The sequence below is a fragment of the Aspergillus campestris genome, assembly GCF_002847485.1.
Source record: "Aspergillus campestris IBT 28561 chromosome Unknown P168scaffold_3, whole genome shotgun sequence".
In the NCBI taxonomy this organism is placed as follows: Eukaryota; Fungi; Ascomycota; class Eurotiomycetes; order Eurotiales; family Aspergillaceae; genus Aspergillus; species Aspergillus campestris.
In genome coordinates this window covers 1,043,068-1,059,935 of record NW_020194338.1, presented here as the reverse complement: position 1 = coordinate 1,059,935, position 16,868 = coordinate 1,043,068, and the positions used below count along the sequence as shown (strand labels likewise).

General features: G+C 52.8%; 5 protein-coding genes across 5 annotated transcripts; 2 read left to right on the top strand and 3 right to left on the bottom strand.

Moving 5' to 3' along the window:
* Positions 1–140: 140 nt before the first annotated feature.
* Positions 141–1,983, bottom strand: P168DRAFT_279931 (splicing factor cactin; the record flags this gene model as incomplete). The annotated part of the gene is made up of 5 exons (XM_024835832.1): positions 141–158; positions 223–255; positions 304–930; positions 988–1,455; positions 1,525–1,983. 5 exons carry the CDS (start codon positions 1,981–1,983, stop codon positions 141–143), a joined length of 1,605 nt encoding a protein of 534 aa, XP_024695105.1.
* Positions 1,984–2,231: 248 nt separating this feature from the next.
* P168DRAFT_325371 (uncharacterized protein) lies at positions 2,232–4,391 on the top strand. The gene is made up of 2 exons (XM_024840991.1): positions 2,232–3,163; positions 3,213–4,391. Exons 1-2 carry the CDS (start codon positions 2,264–2,266, stop codon positions 3,972–3,974), a joined length of 1,662 nt encoding a protein of 553 aa, XP_024695104.1. The 5' UTR covers positions 2,232–2,263; the 3' UTR covers positions 3,975–4,391.
* Positions 4,392–4,631: 240 nt separating this feature from the next.
* Positions 4,632–9,294, bottom strand: P168DRAFT_325370 (WD repeat protein). Its single transcript, XM_024840990.1, has 2 exons — positions 8,912–9,294; positions 4,632–8,532 (listed from the first exon to the last, which is right to left on the bottom strand). Exons 1-2 carry the CDS (start codon positions 9,148–9,150, stop codon positions 4,794–4,796), a joined length of 3,978 nt encoding a protein of 1,325 aa, XP_024695103.1. The 5' UTR covers positions 9,151–9,294; the 3' UTR covers positions 4,632–4,793.
* A 2,822-nt stretch (positions 9,295–12,116) lies between these two features.
* Positions 12,117–12,877, bottom strand: P168DRAFT_288451 (uncharacterized protein). The gene has a single exon (XM_024836789.1). The coding sequence runs from the start codon at positions 12,544–12,546 to the stop codon at positions 12,253–12,255; it is 294 nt and encodes a 97-aa protein (XP_024695102.1). The 5' UTR covers positions 12,547–12,877; the 3' UTR covers positions 12,117–12,252.
* Positions 12,878–12,899: 22 nt separating this feature from the next.
* hmt1 (putative vacuolar ABC heavy metal transporter (Hmt1)) lies at positions 12,900–16,497 on the top strand. Its single transcript, XM_024839301.1, has 3 exons — positions 12,900–13,581; positions 13,659–14,785; positions 14,862–16,497. The coding sequence occupies exons 1-3, from the start codon at positions 13,225–13,227 to the stop codon at positions 16,177–16,179; spliced, it is 2,802 nt and encodes a 933-aa protein (XP_024695101.1). The 5' UTR covers positions 12,900–13,224; the 3' UTR covers positions 16,180–16,497.
* Positions 16,498–16,868: the final 371 nt, after the last annotated feature.

Sequence of the window (16,868 nt, the reverse complement as noted above, 5' to 3'; positions counted from 1 at the left end):
GGAGAAGGACAGGATTTAGCGGGGTAGGGTTAAGGACATTGAAAATGAACAAAGAAGAATGCGACGATGAGCTACAGATGGGTCCAGCTGATGAAAAATAAGATGCTGAGTCGTTTGATTCCACATGGTATGTACCGCTTTTACTTCCGGTAATAGATCTGGTCACACATATTAGTTTTCGCTATAGCCAAAGGGATCGTCCCAAGGTAAAAAGTGACTTACCCGCTTAAATTGGAAGTGTAGTTGCAAAATCCCCTAGAACTGTTAGTATAATTCAGGATGGGGATTGGCAGAGTAATATACCTTGTCAAATGTACTCTTGAAGCCTCGCTCCCGCTTCGCACTATAGTCCCACTCTTTATCGACAATCCGAAATGCGATGTCCTCGTACGGGGGTCCCGCCATGAACCGGATGAGACAGGTATCCTCCTCACCAGCAGCTGCAAAAGACTGCCCGCGCTTTCGTCCATGTTCGCGCTCTATGCGATAGGTCGGGGCTTTGGCTTTATCGATGAGGTCGGGGTAGAAGATGTTGAATTTGTAGCCCTGGACGACCTTGGGAGGTGGGTGATCGTGATCGTAGTGAGTCTGGTTGTATTTATTCCACTCGTAACCCATTTGGCACCGGTTGAAGTACCGGGGCTTGCGAGGTCGGTATTTGTTCGCCCATAGCGGCTGCGCACCCGTGCTGACAGACTCCTCGCCGGTAAAGATCTCCTCGTTCTCACTGACGCCCTTGGCGAGTTCGCGCTCGTACAGGGCCTTGGTGGCCTGTGAGAAATCTTCGTTGGGTATGGCGGAAAAGCGCGTGGGGGCGGTAGAAACCGACAGGCTGGATGTCTGGGCCACCGGCATGGCTGATGGTTTCTCCACTTGTCGCTGGCGTAGGGGAACGTAACCCATCTTCAGAACCTTCTGACGATCGCGGGCCTACCACTTTCATCAGTAAAGAAAGACAAGAAACATACCAGTACGTAAGGAACTCACCACTTGACTGAGAAAAGCATCTTCATCCACTATCTCCAACCCCTTGTCCTCCGGCCGGATCTGAAGCAGCGGGTCGGGATCCAAACCACGGAAATCGCGTTCGTCGGGCGCATTGGATGTTGACTCGATCGCCGGAGCTAAGGGAGCGAGCCTATCTCGAACTGATTCGGCTTCCTCACGTTGCTGATCACGCAGCCCTCGTACACGCTCGTCAATGACCGCCTGGAAGACTTTCTTCACTTTGGCGCGAGCCTTCCACACCGTGAGGCTGCGTAAGAGCTCCTCCCAGTAGTCTGTATCAATCGGCTCGTTCGAGTCCAGCTTCTTGCGGACTTGTACCTCGAGGTTCTGCAGTTGCTCGTAGCTCTTGGGGCTCAGTAGCCTGTTGATGTCTGCGGCGACGGAGCTGAGGGCGCGGCCTTCGGGGGCAGTGGACTTTTGGCGATCGCGACAAATCACTTTCATAGTCTATCACAGGAGGTCCACGGTTAGCGTCACCACTCCGAAAGGTATGGGAGATAGAAAAAGTAGACCTACTCTCCAAAAGTCCCGGTTCTGAGAATTCGTCTCCAGACCCAGAAACGTCTCAATATCCTTCTCCAAATCCAGCAACTCGCTCTGCGAAAGACCCTCAAACACCCCATCCGGGTCCACCAGATCCAAATCCGAGTCCGCGATCTCATCGTCGTGAGGATCCCGGGTCGGGTCGATAACGCGCAAGGTGACGGTAAGCCAGTCGATCGGCTTCGCCCTTCCCTCTTTAACCCGAATCTCGGCCTTCTTTTTCGCCTGCTTGAGAACGAAGACATCCTCCTGTGCCACCCATTGTCGGGCCTGTTCCGCTTCCTGGAGCTGGTTCAACCGGACTTGATCCTTAATGTTTCGGGAGCCGTTGTAGTCGTCGTCTCGGCGGGCGAACTTGTGCGGTGGGCGCGACGACGGCGATCGAGAGCGACTTCGCTTCCAGTTGGATCTGTCCGGAAGTTTGGACGACATTGTGCGCGATGGGAAAACGTGACAGAAACGTGACGAGTTATGTGAAGCCGTTGCGCTGCGATTGATGGAAGGCCGATCGCCGTATGATGAAAGATAGAAGTTCGATGGGGCCTCGACCCACCCGAAGGCGGCAAGTCAGACGCTCGGCTTACCTACCCTGTTTGAGCACGTGTAGGCCCCCGTCTGCCGCCTACTGTCAGGCTCCAGGCTGATATCAGTTCGTGGTGACGAACTCACCTTCAACCATCCACTTTGCTCAGAAAGAAGGGGGATAGTAGATATGACGACAACATGGGAGAGACTTCGTCTCTCAAATGATGAGAAAACGCCTCCTCTCCTCTACAAATTCATCTCGACCGCTTATACATACGAGATCTACATGACTGATCTCACAAATGTATGGGCCGAACAGCTAAGCCGTCAGGCCATCTTACGGAGAGCCAACGATGAAAATACAACCATCGATCCCAGTGAAGACGTCGAGCAGTTTGGAGTCTTGCTGCAGAAGATACGCGACGCACTCCACGGCGAGGCTGGAAGCAGCGCAGCCCTCAATCATCAATCGAGCGGAGACTCCCTAGAGCTAATCACCTACACGGAACTACCTGCTCCACTTGAGCCTCTCAAATGGACACTACGCTTATCAAAAGAGTCTCCGTCAGCCTCAACAAGCCAACTTCTCCTTCCGTTGGTCATGGCCGAGGCTGACTGGGAAGCGCGTCAGCAAGCCCTGATAGAGCAGCTCCACAAAAAGGACTGGGTCCTTGGAAAGCTATTCGACAAGATTGAAACCATGGGGATCGACCTCGGTACGATATTCCCAGGTACGTCGGGCTTGCGGACAGGCCGCAAGGGAACCACGCTGTCGCAGGCTGCTAGGTATATCAAAGGCGTTGCGCCGTTTGATGAGCAAGCGTGGCGTGAAGAGATCAGCAAGTCGTCGCCCGATCTGGGCTTTGCTGCCAATATCGTGAAAGCATTTACCGGTGCCAGCAGTACAGGGTCATTTGAAGGTTTGGACCCGCCTCCGGACGCGTGGTGGGAGCAGGTTGGCACACACGACAGCCCACTTGCAGTGCCTACGCACAATACGCGCGACAAAGACGTTGAAACGAAGGACGTCAAAGAAGACGACGCCACCGAGACCGACGCTGGTACAGAAACCGAGGATGAGTTTGAGGTAAGCCCGTCTATTCATTCTCGAAGCTTGATACTAAACCAAATCCCAGAGACAAGAGACGCCCCCTCGACTCAAACAGTCAAGAGAGGCAGGTAGAAAACCATCTGACTCTACAGACGAAGAAGAAACCGACGAGAATATCAAAGAGCCCGCGAAAAAGCCTCCACCTCAGCCAACCCACCCGACAAAGGCCACCAGAAGCCTCGGAGTAATCGGGGGAAGAAGACACCGCAAGCCAGCTTCACCAGAGCCATCAACACAACCTTCGGCCACCACCAAAAGTAACAAACCATCCCACCCCTCCTCCAACGCCACCCACTCAGACGACGAAACGGACTCTGCCTCTGATCTCGACGCACCCTCTTCTCGTCGACAACCGCCAAAGCCCAAATCTCCAGAAACCAAGACACATCCCAAATCCGGACTGGGCGTCATCGGCGGCAGGAAGAAAGAACAGCAGAAGCCTTCTTCTCCACCAGCTCCGAATTCACCTTCGAAAAAGACCACTCAACACAGCAAGCTTGGCGTCATTGGCGGCAGGGCCTCCCGATCAGCAGAACCACGCTCTTCTCCGACTCATCACCACCATCATACAGCATCATCATCACCAGCATCACCACCAAAACCAACTTCGAAAACGAAAACGGAGTCTCCATCCACATCCTCGAAGAAACACCAACCACAAACTCCCCCCAAAGCAGAACCAGAACCAGAAACAGAGCAGGAAAAAGCAGACCGGAAGCGAGAGGAGCTGAAAAGACAGCTAGAAATGAAGAGTAAAGCGCCGGCTAAGAAGAAGAGGCGATTTTAAACTCATAACTTCATATCTTCATCTACCTTCTACCTTCGCTTCTACCCTCGCTCCTTCTTTCCTTCCTTCCTTCCTTCTTTCCTTCCTTCCTTCCTTCTTTCCTTCTTTCCTTCTTTCCTTCTTTCCTTCCTACCTTTCTCTTGAAACACCCCACTTCAGTCGTGGTGACATGATTTCAATACTCTTCAAGCGTGGTGTGACTGGGTATCTAGGTATTAGGTATCACCCGAATGAGTTGGTTGGACTAGTTTCCGGGATTGGCCTTTTTATCTTCTTCATCTTTCCAGAGGAGAAAGAGCGCCGTGTTATCTGAGTATCTGGATCTTTCTATCCGTTTTCGTTTCTTTCGGTTTCTTTGCTCTTACTCAATGAACATATGAATAGTCTGTGTCTGTCTATATCTATATATCTAGCGAGCAATAATGTCACTTGCATTTGTATGTCGGCTTTTAATCAGTACTACTTATATAAGATTTTTGTAATCTACTTTCGCACTAGCTAAACCGGCTTACTTGCTTGCTCGGTTGCTTGCTTGTGGATGAGCCGTTGATTGGTAGGGATTATAGGTTGTAGGATGATAAAGTATATCTGTTAGAGTAGAGTATACATACAGACAGGTAAGGGAACATGTTAACTCAAATTTCCATCATGGTATAGGTATAAAAATTCTCAACGGCCTAAGCCTAGTACGCCATCTCATGCTAAACTAACGAAACTACACTAAACCAAACAACAAGCTGCCATGCAAACAACATCAAGGAAAAGGAAACAGAAATTTGACATCTTCACCCCCCTCCTTACCCATACTCAAGGTAAAGGCTACCCACTCACAGTACTGCTCCCCCCTATACTCGACCTCGACGGCGTGCCCCGCCGCCGTCCCTGCTCACTAGGCGTTACCAAGCGGACCTTCTTCGGCGACATCAGATTAGAAGTCGTGCTCGGCGCAGCACTATTCGCCGACGAGCTGGCGCCCGATGCAGTAGTCTGGGCACCTAACATGCCGCGCACTTTCTCAACGGCCTTGCTCTCGCCCTTTGCCCACGGGTCGCGCTTGACGAAGCCGGTGCCGGATTTGCGGCCGACGGAGTCGCGGCGCTTGGACTCTTCTTGGAGGATGCGGCGGTTGTGGTCTCGGCGGGGCCCGGGCCCGCAGTCGTGGGCGCAGCCTGGGGTGGCGCAGCCGCCTTCGCTGATGGTGGTGTCCTTCAGCCAGGTGTGGATGCAGGCCATGTGGCCGCCGTGGCCGCAGCCTTGGCACCAGGTCCAGAGGGTGGAGCCTTTGGGGCGGACCGAGTCGAAGCCTGCTAGGTGGTTCATTTCGGATGCAGGGATGGGCTCTGTTTTGAGCGATATGTTGCTTGATGATGATGGATCTGTGCTTACGCCGTGGGGTGGGAATGTAGATGGCTCGGACTGTTCTAGCACCCACTCTGGGGGTGGGTCCAGGCTCATACAGATGGCGCAGGGTTCCTGTGGCGTCTGGCATCGGTGGCAGCGGCGGTTGTCGGGTCTGGGGTTCTCGTATGGACGTTTACAGGTGAAGCAGTATACGTTCATGTAGGTGTCTGTCTGCGCGTACTCGTACACGGCTGGGTATGACGGCACGCAGAGCAGGCGGAGCTCGGCGGCCTCGATGTACATCGACTGGCGCTGGAGGTCCTCGTTGTATGCTTTGAATAGGAGCTCGCTCTCGTGGCTGGGGATGATCTCCTCGCAATCTTGGAAGAGTTCCCGCAGTTTCTGGAGAAAATGGGCGGCCGACTGGGTATCGACACGAGTGCTGCTGTGACAGTACCGGATGGCTTGCTTCAGCAATGCTTCGGCACTCCATGGTTTGTTTCCCGATCCATCAGGTTTGATGGGGATGGTCACCCCCAACAGGCTGTCGGGTATGGTCTGCGCAGCGAGGCTAGGACTTTCTTCCCGGCTGGGGGTCTGCAAAGGACTCGATTCTTTCAACAGCGGTAGAGGGCTCGACGGCCGCTCAAGGTGCACGTGTTCCGCATCGGAGTGGCTGTCAACCGGGGATTCCCCATTTGTAGGGGCGTCTTTGCCTTGGACTGCGTCCCTGCCGAGAAGGGAGGCCTCCCGAGCCCGAAACGAAACCTCGCTAGGGGCCTGACGGTCCACTTCCTCGTCAGAGGCCTCATCCTCGGCGACATCATGCAGCCTATTCGCGGAAGAAAACGAAGTGGCCAAATTCCGAGACGGGTGCGAACTCCCCGTCGACGCGGAGAACATCGGGAAACTGTCCGATGACCCGTGGCGACGAAATTCGGCGGCTTTCGGGGCATCTCCGTGGGATTCGAGCGAGAGTGCCTTCTTCGGGAATGACTTGTAGTCATGGACGGCTGCTTCATCCTCGTTGTCGTCTGCACGGGCGGGGTAGGTATCCAAGGCACGCCAGTCGGCTCGACCGGTGATCGCCCGCGGGGCTGATCTTTGCTCGTCCTCGAACGCCTGGGACATGGCCATGCGAGCGGAGCCAGGTGATAGACGATCTGGGGCAACGAACCCATGCTCCTGTGCACCGGTACCGAGTTCCGACATGGACGAGGACTCGTTCGACTCCATGGTGCCAAACCGTGAGCTGAGGAGCGATGGCGGAAGCGGTTGGATGTCAGTCGGATCATTCAGAGACGTCATGTGGGAGGCGGAGCTCTCTGAGGTGCCAATCGGGGAATCGGGCAAAGGCTGTGCAAGCGGCGTCGTCATGTTCGAGGCGCTTTCGGTGTCGGCAAGGGAGAGCTTGGACGCTCCAATCTCCCGGGTCCCCTTGAAAAACCGACTCTTCATCTTCTCGAGCTTGCCATCTTCTGTGGTGCGTGTCTTCTCGGCCCCCGGTTCTTCTTTGGAGAGTCTCTTCTTTGCCGCACGCGTCGCCTTCTCGGGATTTTGGCGCTGTTCCTGGGCTCTCATTCGGAGTTCTTCCGCGACTGCCATTCGGATGACCTGCCACGTCTGGGCCAGTTTGACCAGGGAGACATCCTCGGCGCAACCTGCATTGTGATCGAGTGACTCCAGTAGAGATCGTGCCGGGTCGGTGCGGGCGTTACCGGTGTCCGTGAAGAGCGAGGCGTAGTTTCGGGCCAGATACCGGAATGTTCCCCGATCCATGGTGGCACCCAGGATGCCTCCAATTGCGCCCAACTGCCGGGGACCGGGGGGCTTTACCTTCGCCAGGGTCTTCTCCAAAGACAGGATCGGGAAGAACTCCGCGACGCCCGGTGGAGTGTTGTCCAAGGATTTGGATGGCCTGGCACCGGTAGACTTGCTGTGTCGGTGGTTGACCACGGTGAACGACGGTTCGTCGGGCGAATCGTCGGCGGGGCTCTGACTGAAGACCTCGCCGCTGCTGTTCTCCTCCTCCGCCTGGCCCACAAATTCGGTGGCACTGAGACCCAGGGCCCGTCGGGCCGGGCGTTTCTGGACGAAGGCCAGGACCTCACCGCTCGGACTCCAGGCCACGGAGCAGGTCGGTCGCTGATTGATGATGTGCGGGGCATATCGAACATCCGTCTGCGTGAAGGACCCCGATTCACCGGCGGTCCACAGCAGGTCTTTTGAGTGCCACAGAAGATCGGCCGCATGCGACTCGTAGCGGTCGAATTCTCGAAAGGGGATGTACGGTCGTCGCAGATCCCACAGGTGGATGCGGGGATCCTCCTTGTCATACGAGGTCACGACTTGGGACGACTGCCAGTCGCCGTTCCCCTCGGGCTCCCGGTCCCAGGACGGGGGTCGCCATCGCACGTTGAGGACCGCCTGGGGGGTTCGAAACTGGAAGGTCGGCTTCTGTCTCCGCTCCGCGGACGACGAAAAGTCCCAAACCTTGACCTGCCGATCGGCGCCGCCGCTGATGATGTGCTTCCCGTCCGGGTGCCAATCCACGGAGAAGCACGGGCGGTCGTGGGCGGTAATGCGCAGCAGCGGGGCACTGTTCTTGCGCGAATCCCACAGCTGGATGGCGCCGCTGTCGGTCGCCGTGGCAAACGCGAACCCTTCGCTGGGGGACCACCGGATGTCGCGGATGGCGTCACTGTTCCCCATGTAGTGCTCTTTGCTGCCGCAGACGGGGACCCCGCGCTCCGTCGAGGGCATGCGCAGGTCCCACAGGCGGGTGGATGAGTCCTGACTGCCGGACAGCAGCCACTGCGGGTGATGCGGATTGAATGCGAGCCGGTGGACCTGGCGACTGTGGCCCTGGAACCGACAGAATTCTAGGCCCGGTCGATGCAGATCATAGAGGACAATGCGCCCATTGGCAACGGCCGTGGCGATGATCTGGTCATAATGCCCATGTGACCACTTGACATCGCGTACCGTCAGCTGGTCCTTATGCCGCGCGGAGAGCGCGCTCCCACCATGGTGGGTGGAAGCATAACTGATGATCGTGTTGCGAAGGTTAAACTCTTCGGACAGATGGTCGGGAGAGACCCGAATGGTCTTGAGGATTTCTTTCCCCCCGATGACTGCATGTGTCCGCTGAGGGGAAATATCCACCGCGGCTATGGGGATTCCCGTCTTATGCGTAACGGTTTGGGACGCTCCCGGCCTGATCGGAACGTTAGAGATGCACGCTTGTTTTTGTTTTTAGTTTGCTTCTTTATCTTGTCATTCTTTTCGAGGCTTAAGCGACGGAGAATTGCAGATCATCGTCGACATGCATGTGTAGGGTTGAACCAATTGAATTTCCATTTCATCATGGGTTGAAAAAGACAAGTAAGGGGAATAATAATGAAGAGAAGGAAGCCCACCAGGCACCGTCTCCCTCTATCTCCCTCTTTCCCAAAACAACCATCCCATCGGAACAAGCGGGGTAATGCGATAGAGGGATCCGAGCTGAATTGACAGGCGGGGATGGAAGAATCAAAAAGGGGGGAATAAAGGAGGGAGGGGGGGGGAGGGGGAGAAGAAGAGGGGGTGGACTATACAAGGACTTGGACCTAGTAGTAAACCGGGGAGCAACCGCCAAGTCTGCACGACTTCCGGGGAGAGTCTGCGGGCTTGGAGGTCTGGACCCGGAAAAGAACGGTTGGGCGAATCTAGCCAGAGCATTGGCCGCGCGGTTGGAATAACGATGGCCTTGGTGGAGGGGAGCTGGTGGAGGGGGGGGAGGAGGAGCCGGCGATGATGACGAGCTCCCTCGGGGTAGTCGCGACAGATCGGACATGATTTCATCCAACGGAGGGAAGACCTCCACCTAGCCCGATTGAACCCGAGGGTCCATGATTTGAGAACCCAAATCAATCAATCAATCAAACGATAAACATGTGTGGAGGTACGGCATAAAGAAGATCCAAATGGGGGATTGTTTGGGATGGAAGAGTGGAGGTTGTGATTGTGATGGAAGGGGAAGAAAGTCTGGGCGGAGCGAAGCCGGAGGTGGAGTGTTAGTGCATAATTAGTCAGTCATCCAGTATGTACACTACTGTACTGGAAACATGAGTTTGAACTTAACTCTATACCTCGTACATAGTGTATAGGATATAGTATATACTCAATTATCATTTAATAAGAATCATGAAGAAGTATAATTCATTTCATAAATTCCCATCATTTTCACGATTAGTATTACTAGCTGATCATTGATGGAGAGATATGTATACTCATACTCCAAGACAACCCATACTGAGCCAAGAGTATAAGTATCAATCAAGGACTCAATCCAACCAACTCAGATCTCAAAACGGCAAACCAACCCATCTACCCCAGTCCTTGTCTAGGGCATCAGAATGGTTCGTTGTTTCAATTTTGGACCTGTCCAGCTGATGGATCGAAAGTTGATAGATCGATCACCAACGGGGATCTGTTATGGCCTCAGGTGATCGACCAATTTTTCTTTCATGGTTTTTTTTTTTTTTACTTTTTTTATTATCTTTATCTATCTATCGATATGATATATATCCATATAATATACTCCGTAGAATCGAGAGATAGCCTGATTGGAGACCTGTCCGAATGCAACAACCAGGTAATCGGGTTGAATAAAGAGTTGAGGGAAAAAGGAACGGGCAATGGCATGCATGCATGTGGTTCATTCTTTTTTATGTTTTCTTCCCAGGCGGTGTGCAAGCAGTAGCGCCCGTGCGCTTGAGCGGTATTGATTCTGTAAGGGTAAATTGTCAGACATAATGATGGATGCATACATACATCCCCGAGGGGGACCATACCCAAGAAGGAATGGATTGCCTGGAAAGTAGGGATGCCAGCCTCATTCTGCAGAAAAAGCACCAATAAGCCTACGATGGAGAAGAAGCCCGAATGATCAAGTCTGGAGAATTGAGATGGATGATGCCTGTATAAGTAGGGTAGGGTAGAGAGTATGGATCGACCCCAGATCGAGTGTTTGGTAATACAGCAACCATGGTTTTGCTGTTTTAGATCATCCGGTCACTCGGGACTTCCAAGTGGGACAGGCTAAACCTAAAGGGGGTGGACCTGGGAGGATGGATGGAGACTCGGAGAGACTCAGAGAGACAAACTTAACAGGGTTCGAGGGAGTGGATTACCGTACCTTACCTTCCTTACCGACTCGAGGCCAGACCTGAGTCCCTGGTCTCTGTCTCTCCCTTTGGATGCATTCCCCAGGTCTGGTGATGGATCCATCCCATACCGATGGGGGCCTGATGTCTCAGGCGAAATGATATTGGGATGATTTTTCTTGTTAAGATATAGAACAAGATCATTATGCGAACAAATAATATCATATAACATAGTATAGTATTATAATATATTATAAGATAATATGATATGATATGATAATTGCCACCAAGTCCAAACAAGGGTTTGTGGTGCCCCTGGCGCTGAGTTACTTTTCAGCCACCGATAACCCTGTGAAGGGCGCTAAGTGCCCTCGGGATCGATTGGAGGGGAACTGCAGGTGGATTCATAAAACTTCAATAATACCATCTTATTAATCCATCGGGTTAACACTTCCAATCATAGAATATGGGATGATTGAATGATGTGTGTGATGGAGAAAGAATATAGCCCCAGCCCAGCAAACAGTCAACTACCCCGGTCTGCACCATCCAATCAAGCCAACGAATCGATCATCCAGTATTGATCGGACTGGAGGGGCCATAGTCCTACTAGGTACCTCCAACCTCCTGTACCTCTCCCTACCCCGACTCCAACGTCCACTCCCTCGACCGTCTGGTCGAGTCACACAGTAACTACCCGTCCCGTACAACCTCATGGGGAACATTGGTAGCTCCAATTTAGGCTTGTCGCTCAATTCGTCCAAGAACATAAAGAGGGTCCATTCATGATCGAAGCTCTCGAACGGGTATCAAACCTAGCCCCAGTCCAGGGTCGGGTGTTCCCCACCGTTCGAGGTCAAGGTCATCAGTCCAGCCTTTTTCCCCCCTCCTCTCCCGGACCCCTCCTGTACTATATATATAATTTGTTATTTGCTTGAGGTTGGAATGGATTCACATCCCTCACCTGGACATGACAAAGAAAAACAGGGGGTAAGCATAGAAATGATAACTATGAAAATGGAAATGAATTGCAAATCACTATTAATATCAGTCAAATCAGGAAACCAAAGAGGCCATCCACCCCTGGAAAGATTGAGCATAGACCTCTTTTCACAATCCAGTCAGCGTCAGGTACATGACCTCCAGTTTGTTTCCATCCGAAAGAATGCTCTCAACGGCCACATGCATTGACCTCTCGGGATGTAGTTTGATCTATCCATGGTTCATCCTGCATGGCTGACGAAATGGTCTAGTATGATAGTGGAGTATAGTACGAACTACGGAGTGAAGGAGGGGCAGGGAAAAGATCGAAATAAAAGGGAAACATGCTCAACATAATGATGAAAGAGAGGAAATGATCCTCCTGATGAGTTCATTCCTCCTCCATCACAATCCAAACAAGAAAGGTTAAAAACCTCCGAGTGGGGATTCGATCGGGGAAAAATGAAGGCCGATTCTCTTGACCGGTAAGTTTGATGGACAGATGACCTTGTTGGGTTTAGTCACTTGGTTAGTACTTGTTTCTTTATATCTGCTTTCTTGATTCCTGTTATTCTCTTTCTTCTTTCTTCTTTCTTCTTTCTTTCTCTCTTTCTTTTATCTATTCTTTTATCTCTATGAATTGATCGAATCAATCGAATCAAGCAAATAATATAAATGGTTCCCAGGGTAGTGTCTACTTATAAGAATCGGTTATTAATATTCGCCTCCGGACTGGGACTGGATCAGTCGATTCCACTTCCCTGGTAAAGAATATTCTAATCCACTGCAGCAACTGGCAGTTCTTTGGGTCAAACTAGTCTAGCTCTAGTCCGTTTCTGGTTCTCGATTCTTTCCGCATCCACACCGTCATTCTCTTGATTCTCTCTCTCTCCGTCTCTCTGATCGATTGGTATCCCAACGATCCTTTCCTCTTCGCCTCCGACATTTCTGTCTCTCTTCTTTCCTCTCTCTCTCTCTCTCTCTCTCTCTCTTTCTTTCTCTTCTCTCTTTCTTCCTCTACTCGCATCTTTCCTCATCATCTTGTTGCTCTTTTGGTCCTTGTTCTCCTCCCCTTCCTTCCCCTCTTCCATCCCTCCCTTCATCCCGTATTAATTCCTCTCTCATACTATTCACCTACCTTGAAGCGGATTCTCCCAACGTCGTGCTTCTCTCTCTCCTCTTTTCCTTTTCATCTTCGTTTTTCTTTCTTTCTTTCTTTTATTTTCTTCTTGTTAATTGCATTTTTTTTTCTCCCTCTCGTTTCGTCATTGTGATTCGGAAGTTTTCTCCTGGTATAGCCCTGTGTTCAATGCGCGCGTGGTCTGCGGTACCGATACCATAGTTTCCCTGCATTGACCTTTGTATAGTGCCCTTTTACCCTGGCTTGTCTTAGATAACGCTCTCATTCTTCTTCTCCCCTTCTTTTTTCTTCCCTCTTTTTTTTTTTTTTTTTTTTTTTTTTTTCCTTCTTCGTTTCTTCTCTCTTTTCTTTTCTTTTTCCACTTTCATATACAAGCATATCAAGAAAGTGGTCCTGTCCCACGTGTCTTGCCGATCTGTCCACCAAGTCCCAACTCCCGACCCTCCCTTCGATCGACACTCGCTCGGTCGTTTTTCATACCAGTTCGCCGTTCGTTCTCGATCCCTACCGCCTCGCCACACTTCCCGTGTCTCTCGGTCTAACCCGGAACAAAAGCGGTCGCCCACCCTGTCATGGAAATAACTTGGATGGTTTTGGTTTGACTCTGGTTCTGATCTTTTGTGGGTGAGGTCCGCGCATCATGGACTCTCATCACGCTACCCGGGAACTGTTGGAGTACCTCCGCACCGGATTCCCCATCCTGCTCCTCCTCGTCTTCGTTTCGTCCTTTATCGCAAACTCGATCCTCACGGCCAAAAATGTCAACAAAAGCTCTACGGGCACCCGGACCGGCCCTGGCGGGAGACCGCTGCCCAAGCGTGCAAGGAGTTCGGCCGCGGTGGCAAAACCCGCGCACCAGTTCTCGCGGGCCACTAAGCTATTGTTCAAATGGCTGTCGGCAGGGGTCTTAGTGACCATTGTCGCCGATGCGGCCATTAACATCACCCACGTGATGGTGGCCAGGGATGAGCACTGGTGGTGCGGTCAATCCGTCGTGGTGAGTGACGACTCCACCCTCGGGATGGCCCTGGGAGAGAGGCGCCAATGTTCTGGCTAATCTAATCTGCTCAAAAGATATACGTTGTGGGATCCTTCTTTGATTATGCGATCATCTTAATCTCATTATTGGATACCAATCCCTCACCGACTTTTCCCCAGTTTGTTTCCTGGCTAGTGGCAATCCCGGTCGAACTAGCGATCCTAGGGGTTTCGTTTTCCCTATACACAGGCGCTCACCGCGAGCCCGTCGTGGGTAATCCCGCCGGCGGACGTCTTCGTCACGGCATGACGGGATGGGAGTCCATGGAGGTTGTGTCCAATGCCGTCCGGCTTATGATCCTGCTGGTCGTGGCCCTGCTGTATATGTGCAGCGCGATCAAGGTCAAGACCCACGGGCGCAAGGCCGCTCGCAATCTCGCCAACGGTTCCCACGAAACCACGGGCTTGCTGGACTCATCCCGGGCAGAGCACGGTGACCACTATGGTGCCACCAATGGCGCTCACGGCCACCAGCAGTCGTCCAAACCCGCCGACCCCTGGGTCCGACCCACCTCGGTTCCGTCGACCAGCTGGTGGGAGTATCTCAGCGGCTACTCGTTGTTTTTCCCATACCTCTGGCCCTCCAAATCCCGACGGCTGCAGATCGTCGTGGTAATTTGTTTTGTGCTGATCATCCTCCAGCGCGTGGTCAACGTGCTCGTCCCGTACCAGGTCGGGGTCATCACCAACATCCTATCCAAGAACGATGGTGACTTCCGCGTCCCCTGGTATGAAATTTGCCTATATATCCTTTATCGGTGGTTGCAAGGCAACCAGGGCCTCATTGGATCGCTGCGCTCGAGTCTCTGGATCCCGGTGAGCCAGTATTCTTACATGGAGCTGTCCACGGCCGCTTTCGAACATGTGCACGGTCTCAGTCTCGATTTCCACCTGGGCAAGAAGACGGGCGAAGTTCTGTCCGCCCTGAGCAAGGGAAGCTCCATCAACACCTTCCTCGAACAGGTTACGTTCCAGGTGGTTCCCATGTTGATCGACCTCTGCGTCGCCATTGTCTTTCTGTTGATCGCTCTCGATGCCTACTATGCGCTGGTCGTCACCATCGTGACCTTCTGCTACCTCTATGTGACTGTGCGCATGGCGCAGTGGAGAGCCGAGATTCGACGCCAGATGGTCAATGCGTCGAGACAGGAGGATGCCGTGAAGTAGGTTTTTTTTTTTTTTTCTTTTTTTTTGGATCGTTTCCTTGCTACCGCTGCAGAAGTGCTTACTTTTCTTCAGGAACGATTCTATGGTCTCGTACGAGACCGTCAAGTACTTCAATGCCGAAGATTACGAGTTTGGGCGATACCGGGGGGCGGTGTCGGACTTCCAGAAAGCCGAGTACCACGTCCTGTTCTCGCTGAATCTGATGAACACATCTCAGAATACCGTCTTCATGATGGGCCTGCTAATCGCATGCTTTATCGCCGCGTATCAGGTGTCCCTGGGCCAGCGGGACGTGGGCCAGTTCGTCTCCCTTCTGACGTACATGGCACAGTTGCAGGGGCCCTTGAACTTCTTCGGTACCTTCTACCGCTCCATCCAGTCGGCCCTGATCAACTCTGAGCGCTTGCTGGAGCTGTTCCGGGAGCAGCCGACGGTGGTCGACAGCCCATATGCCAAGCCTCTGCCGCTGTGCAAGGGCGACATCACCTTCGAGGACGTCGAGTTCGCGTACGATTCCCGAAAGCCTGCACTCAACAAACTGACCTTCCACTGTCAGCCCGGGACAACGACTGCGTTGGTGGGCGAGTCGGGCGGTGGAAAGTCCACAGTCTTCCGTTTACTGTTCCGGTTCTACAATGCGGAAGGGGGGCGTATCCGTGTCGACGGGCACGACGTGCAAGGTTTGACGATCGATTCCATCCGCAAACACATTGGTGTCGTGCCGCAGGATACCGTGCTGTTCAACGAGACCTTGATGTACAACTTGAAATACGCGAACCAAAACGCCTCGGATGAGGAGATCTACGAAGCTTGCCGGGCGGCCAGCATCCATGACAAGATCATGTCCTTCCCCGACGGGTACAACACCAAGGTCGGGGAACGCGGGCTGCGTCTGTCGGGTGGTGAGAAACAGCGGGTGGCCATCGCCCGCACGATCATCAAGAACCCGCGGATCATCCTGCTGGATGAGGCGACGGCCGCGCTGGACACCGAGACCGAGGAACATATCCAACGGGCACTGTCCACGCTGTCTCGCGGTCGGACCATGCTGGTGATTGCGCACCGGCTGAGCACCATCACCACCGCGGACCAGATCCTCGTTCTGCACGAGGGGCGCGTGGTCGAAAGCGGGACCCATGACCAGCTGCTGGCGATGAAAGGACGCTACGCCAGCATGTGGCGGAAGCAGATCCGCGCCCAGAAAGCGGCTGCCGAGGCCCAGGTGCTGCAGGATCGCGCCCAGCGCCTGCGGAGTGCATCTGCCGCAGGCATGCAGGACGACAGCTCGAGCCAGTCCGACGAGGACCGGAACGGCAACGCCCATTCAGCCGCGGCGCGTCAAGCGCAAGGCCAGCCCGTAGGTCGGCCTGTCGATGCGGAGAGACACTGATCGAGGACGTGTGTCCGGGTTGGCTCGCGCCAATTTGAGTGATCTCTTCCGTATTTCCAAGGTATATGGATCACATTTAGAATGATGGGGTGAAATCATCATTATTATCATTATTCTCGGGTTCCCACTTACTCTTATCCCCATTTCTTATCCTTTCCTTTCCTTTCCTTTCCGTTCCTTTTCTTCCCTTTTTTTCTTTGATTCATTCGGGGGCGTTTCATCCGGGTTACGATTTGCATGCCATTATCTCATGGGACGGGCGGTCGCAGGTTTGGTTGATAAAATATTTAGACCATCGCACAATCAATGATCTTATGAATTGCATATTTATATAGGTTGACTAGCGATGTCGGTAGCTCACTATTATACAGTAATATTATCAGACTTGCAACTTCTTCCTCTCTCTGTAGTCCGTTACGTAGGTTCAAAGCAATTCGAGAAAACCATATGAGATGCCTAGTTTATAAACGATGAACCTCTAGCAAGCCTGAGCGAATTGCAGAATATGTCTCGACAATCAGACTGAAACCGTCAAGAGAGAACCAGCTGAGGTAGGTAGCAGTGGACTCAGATCTGGATATAGATAGGTGGATGATGCAGTTAGTATTGAGCGGCTGTTCATTGGTTATGGAGCTTTGGGTGGTGGAGCTAGGGTATGCCTTATTAATAAGGCAAGAGAAATTACGTTT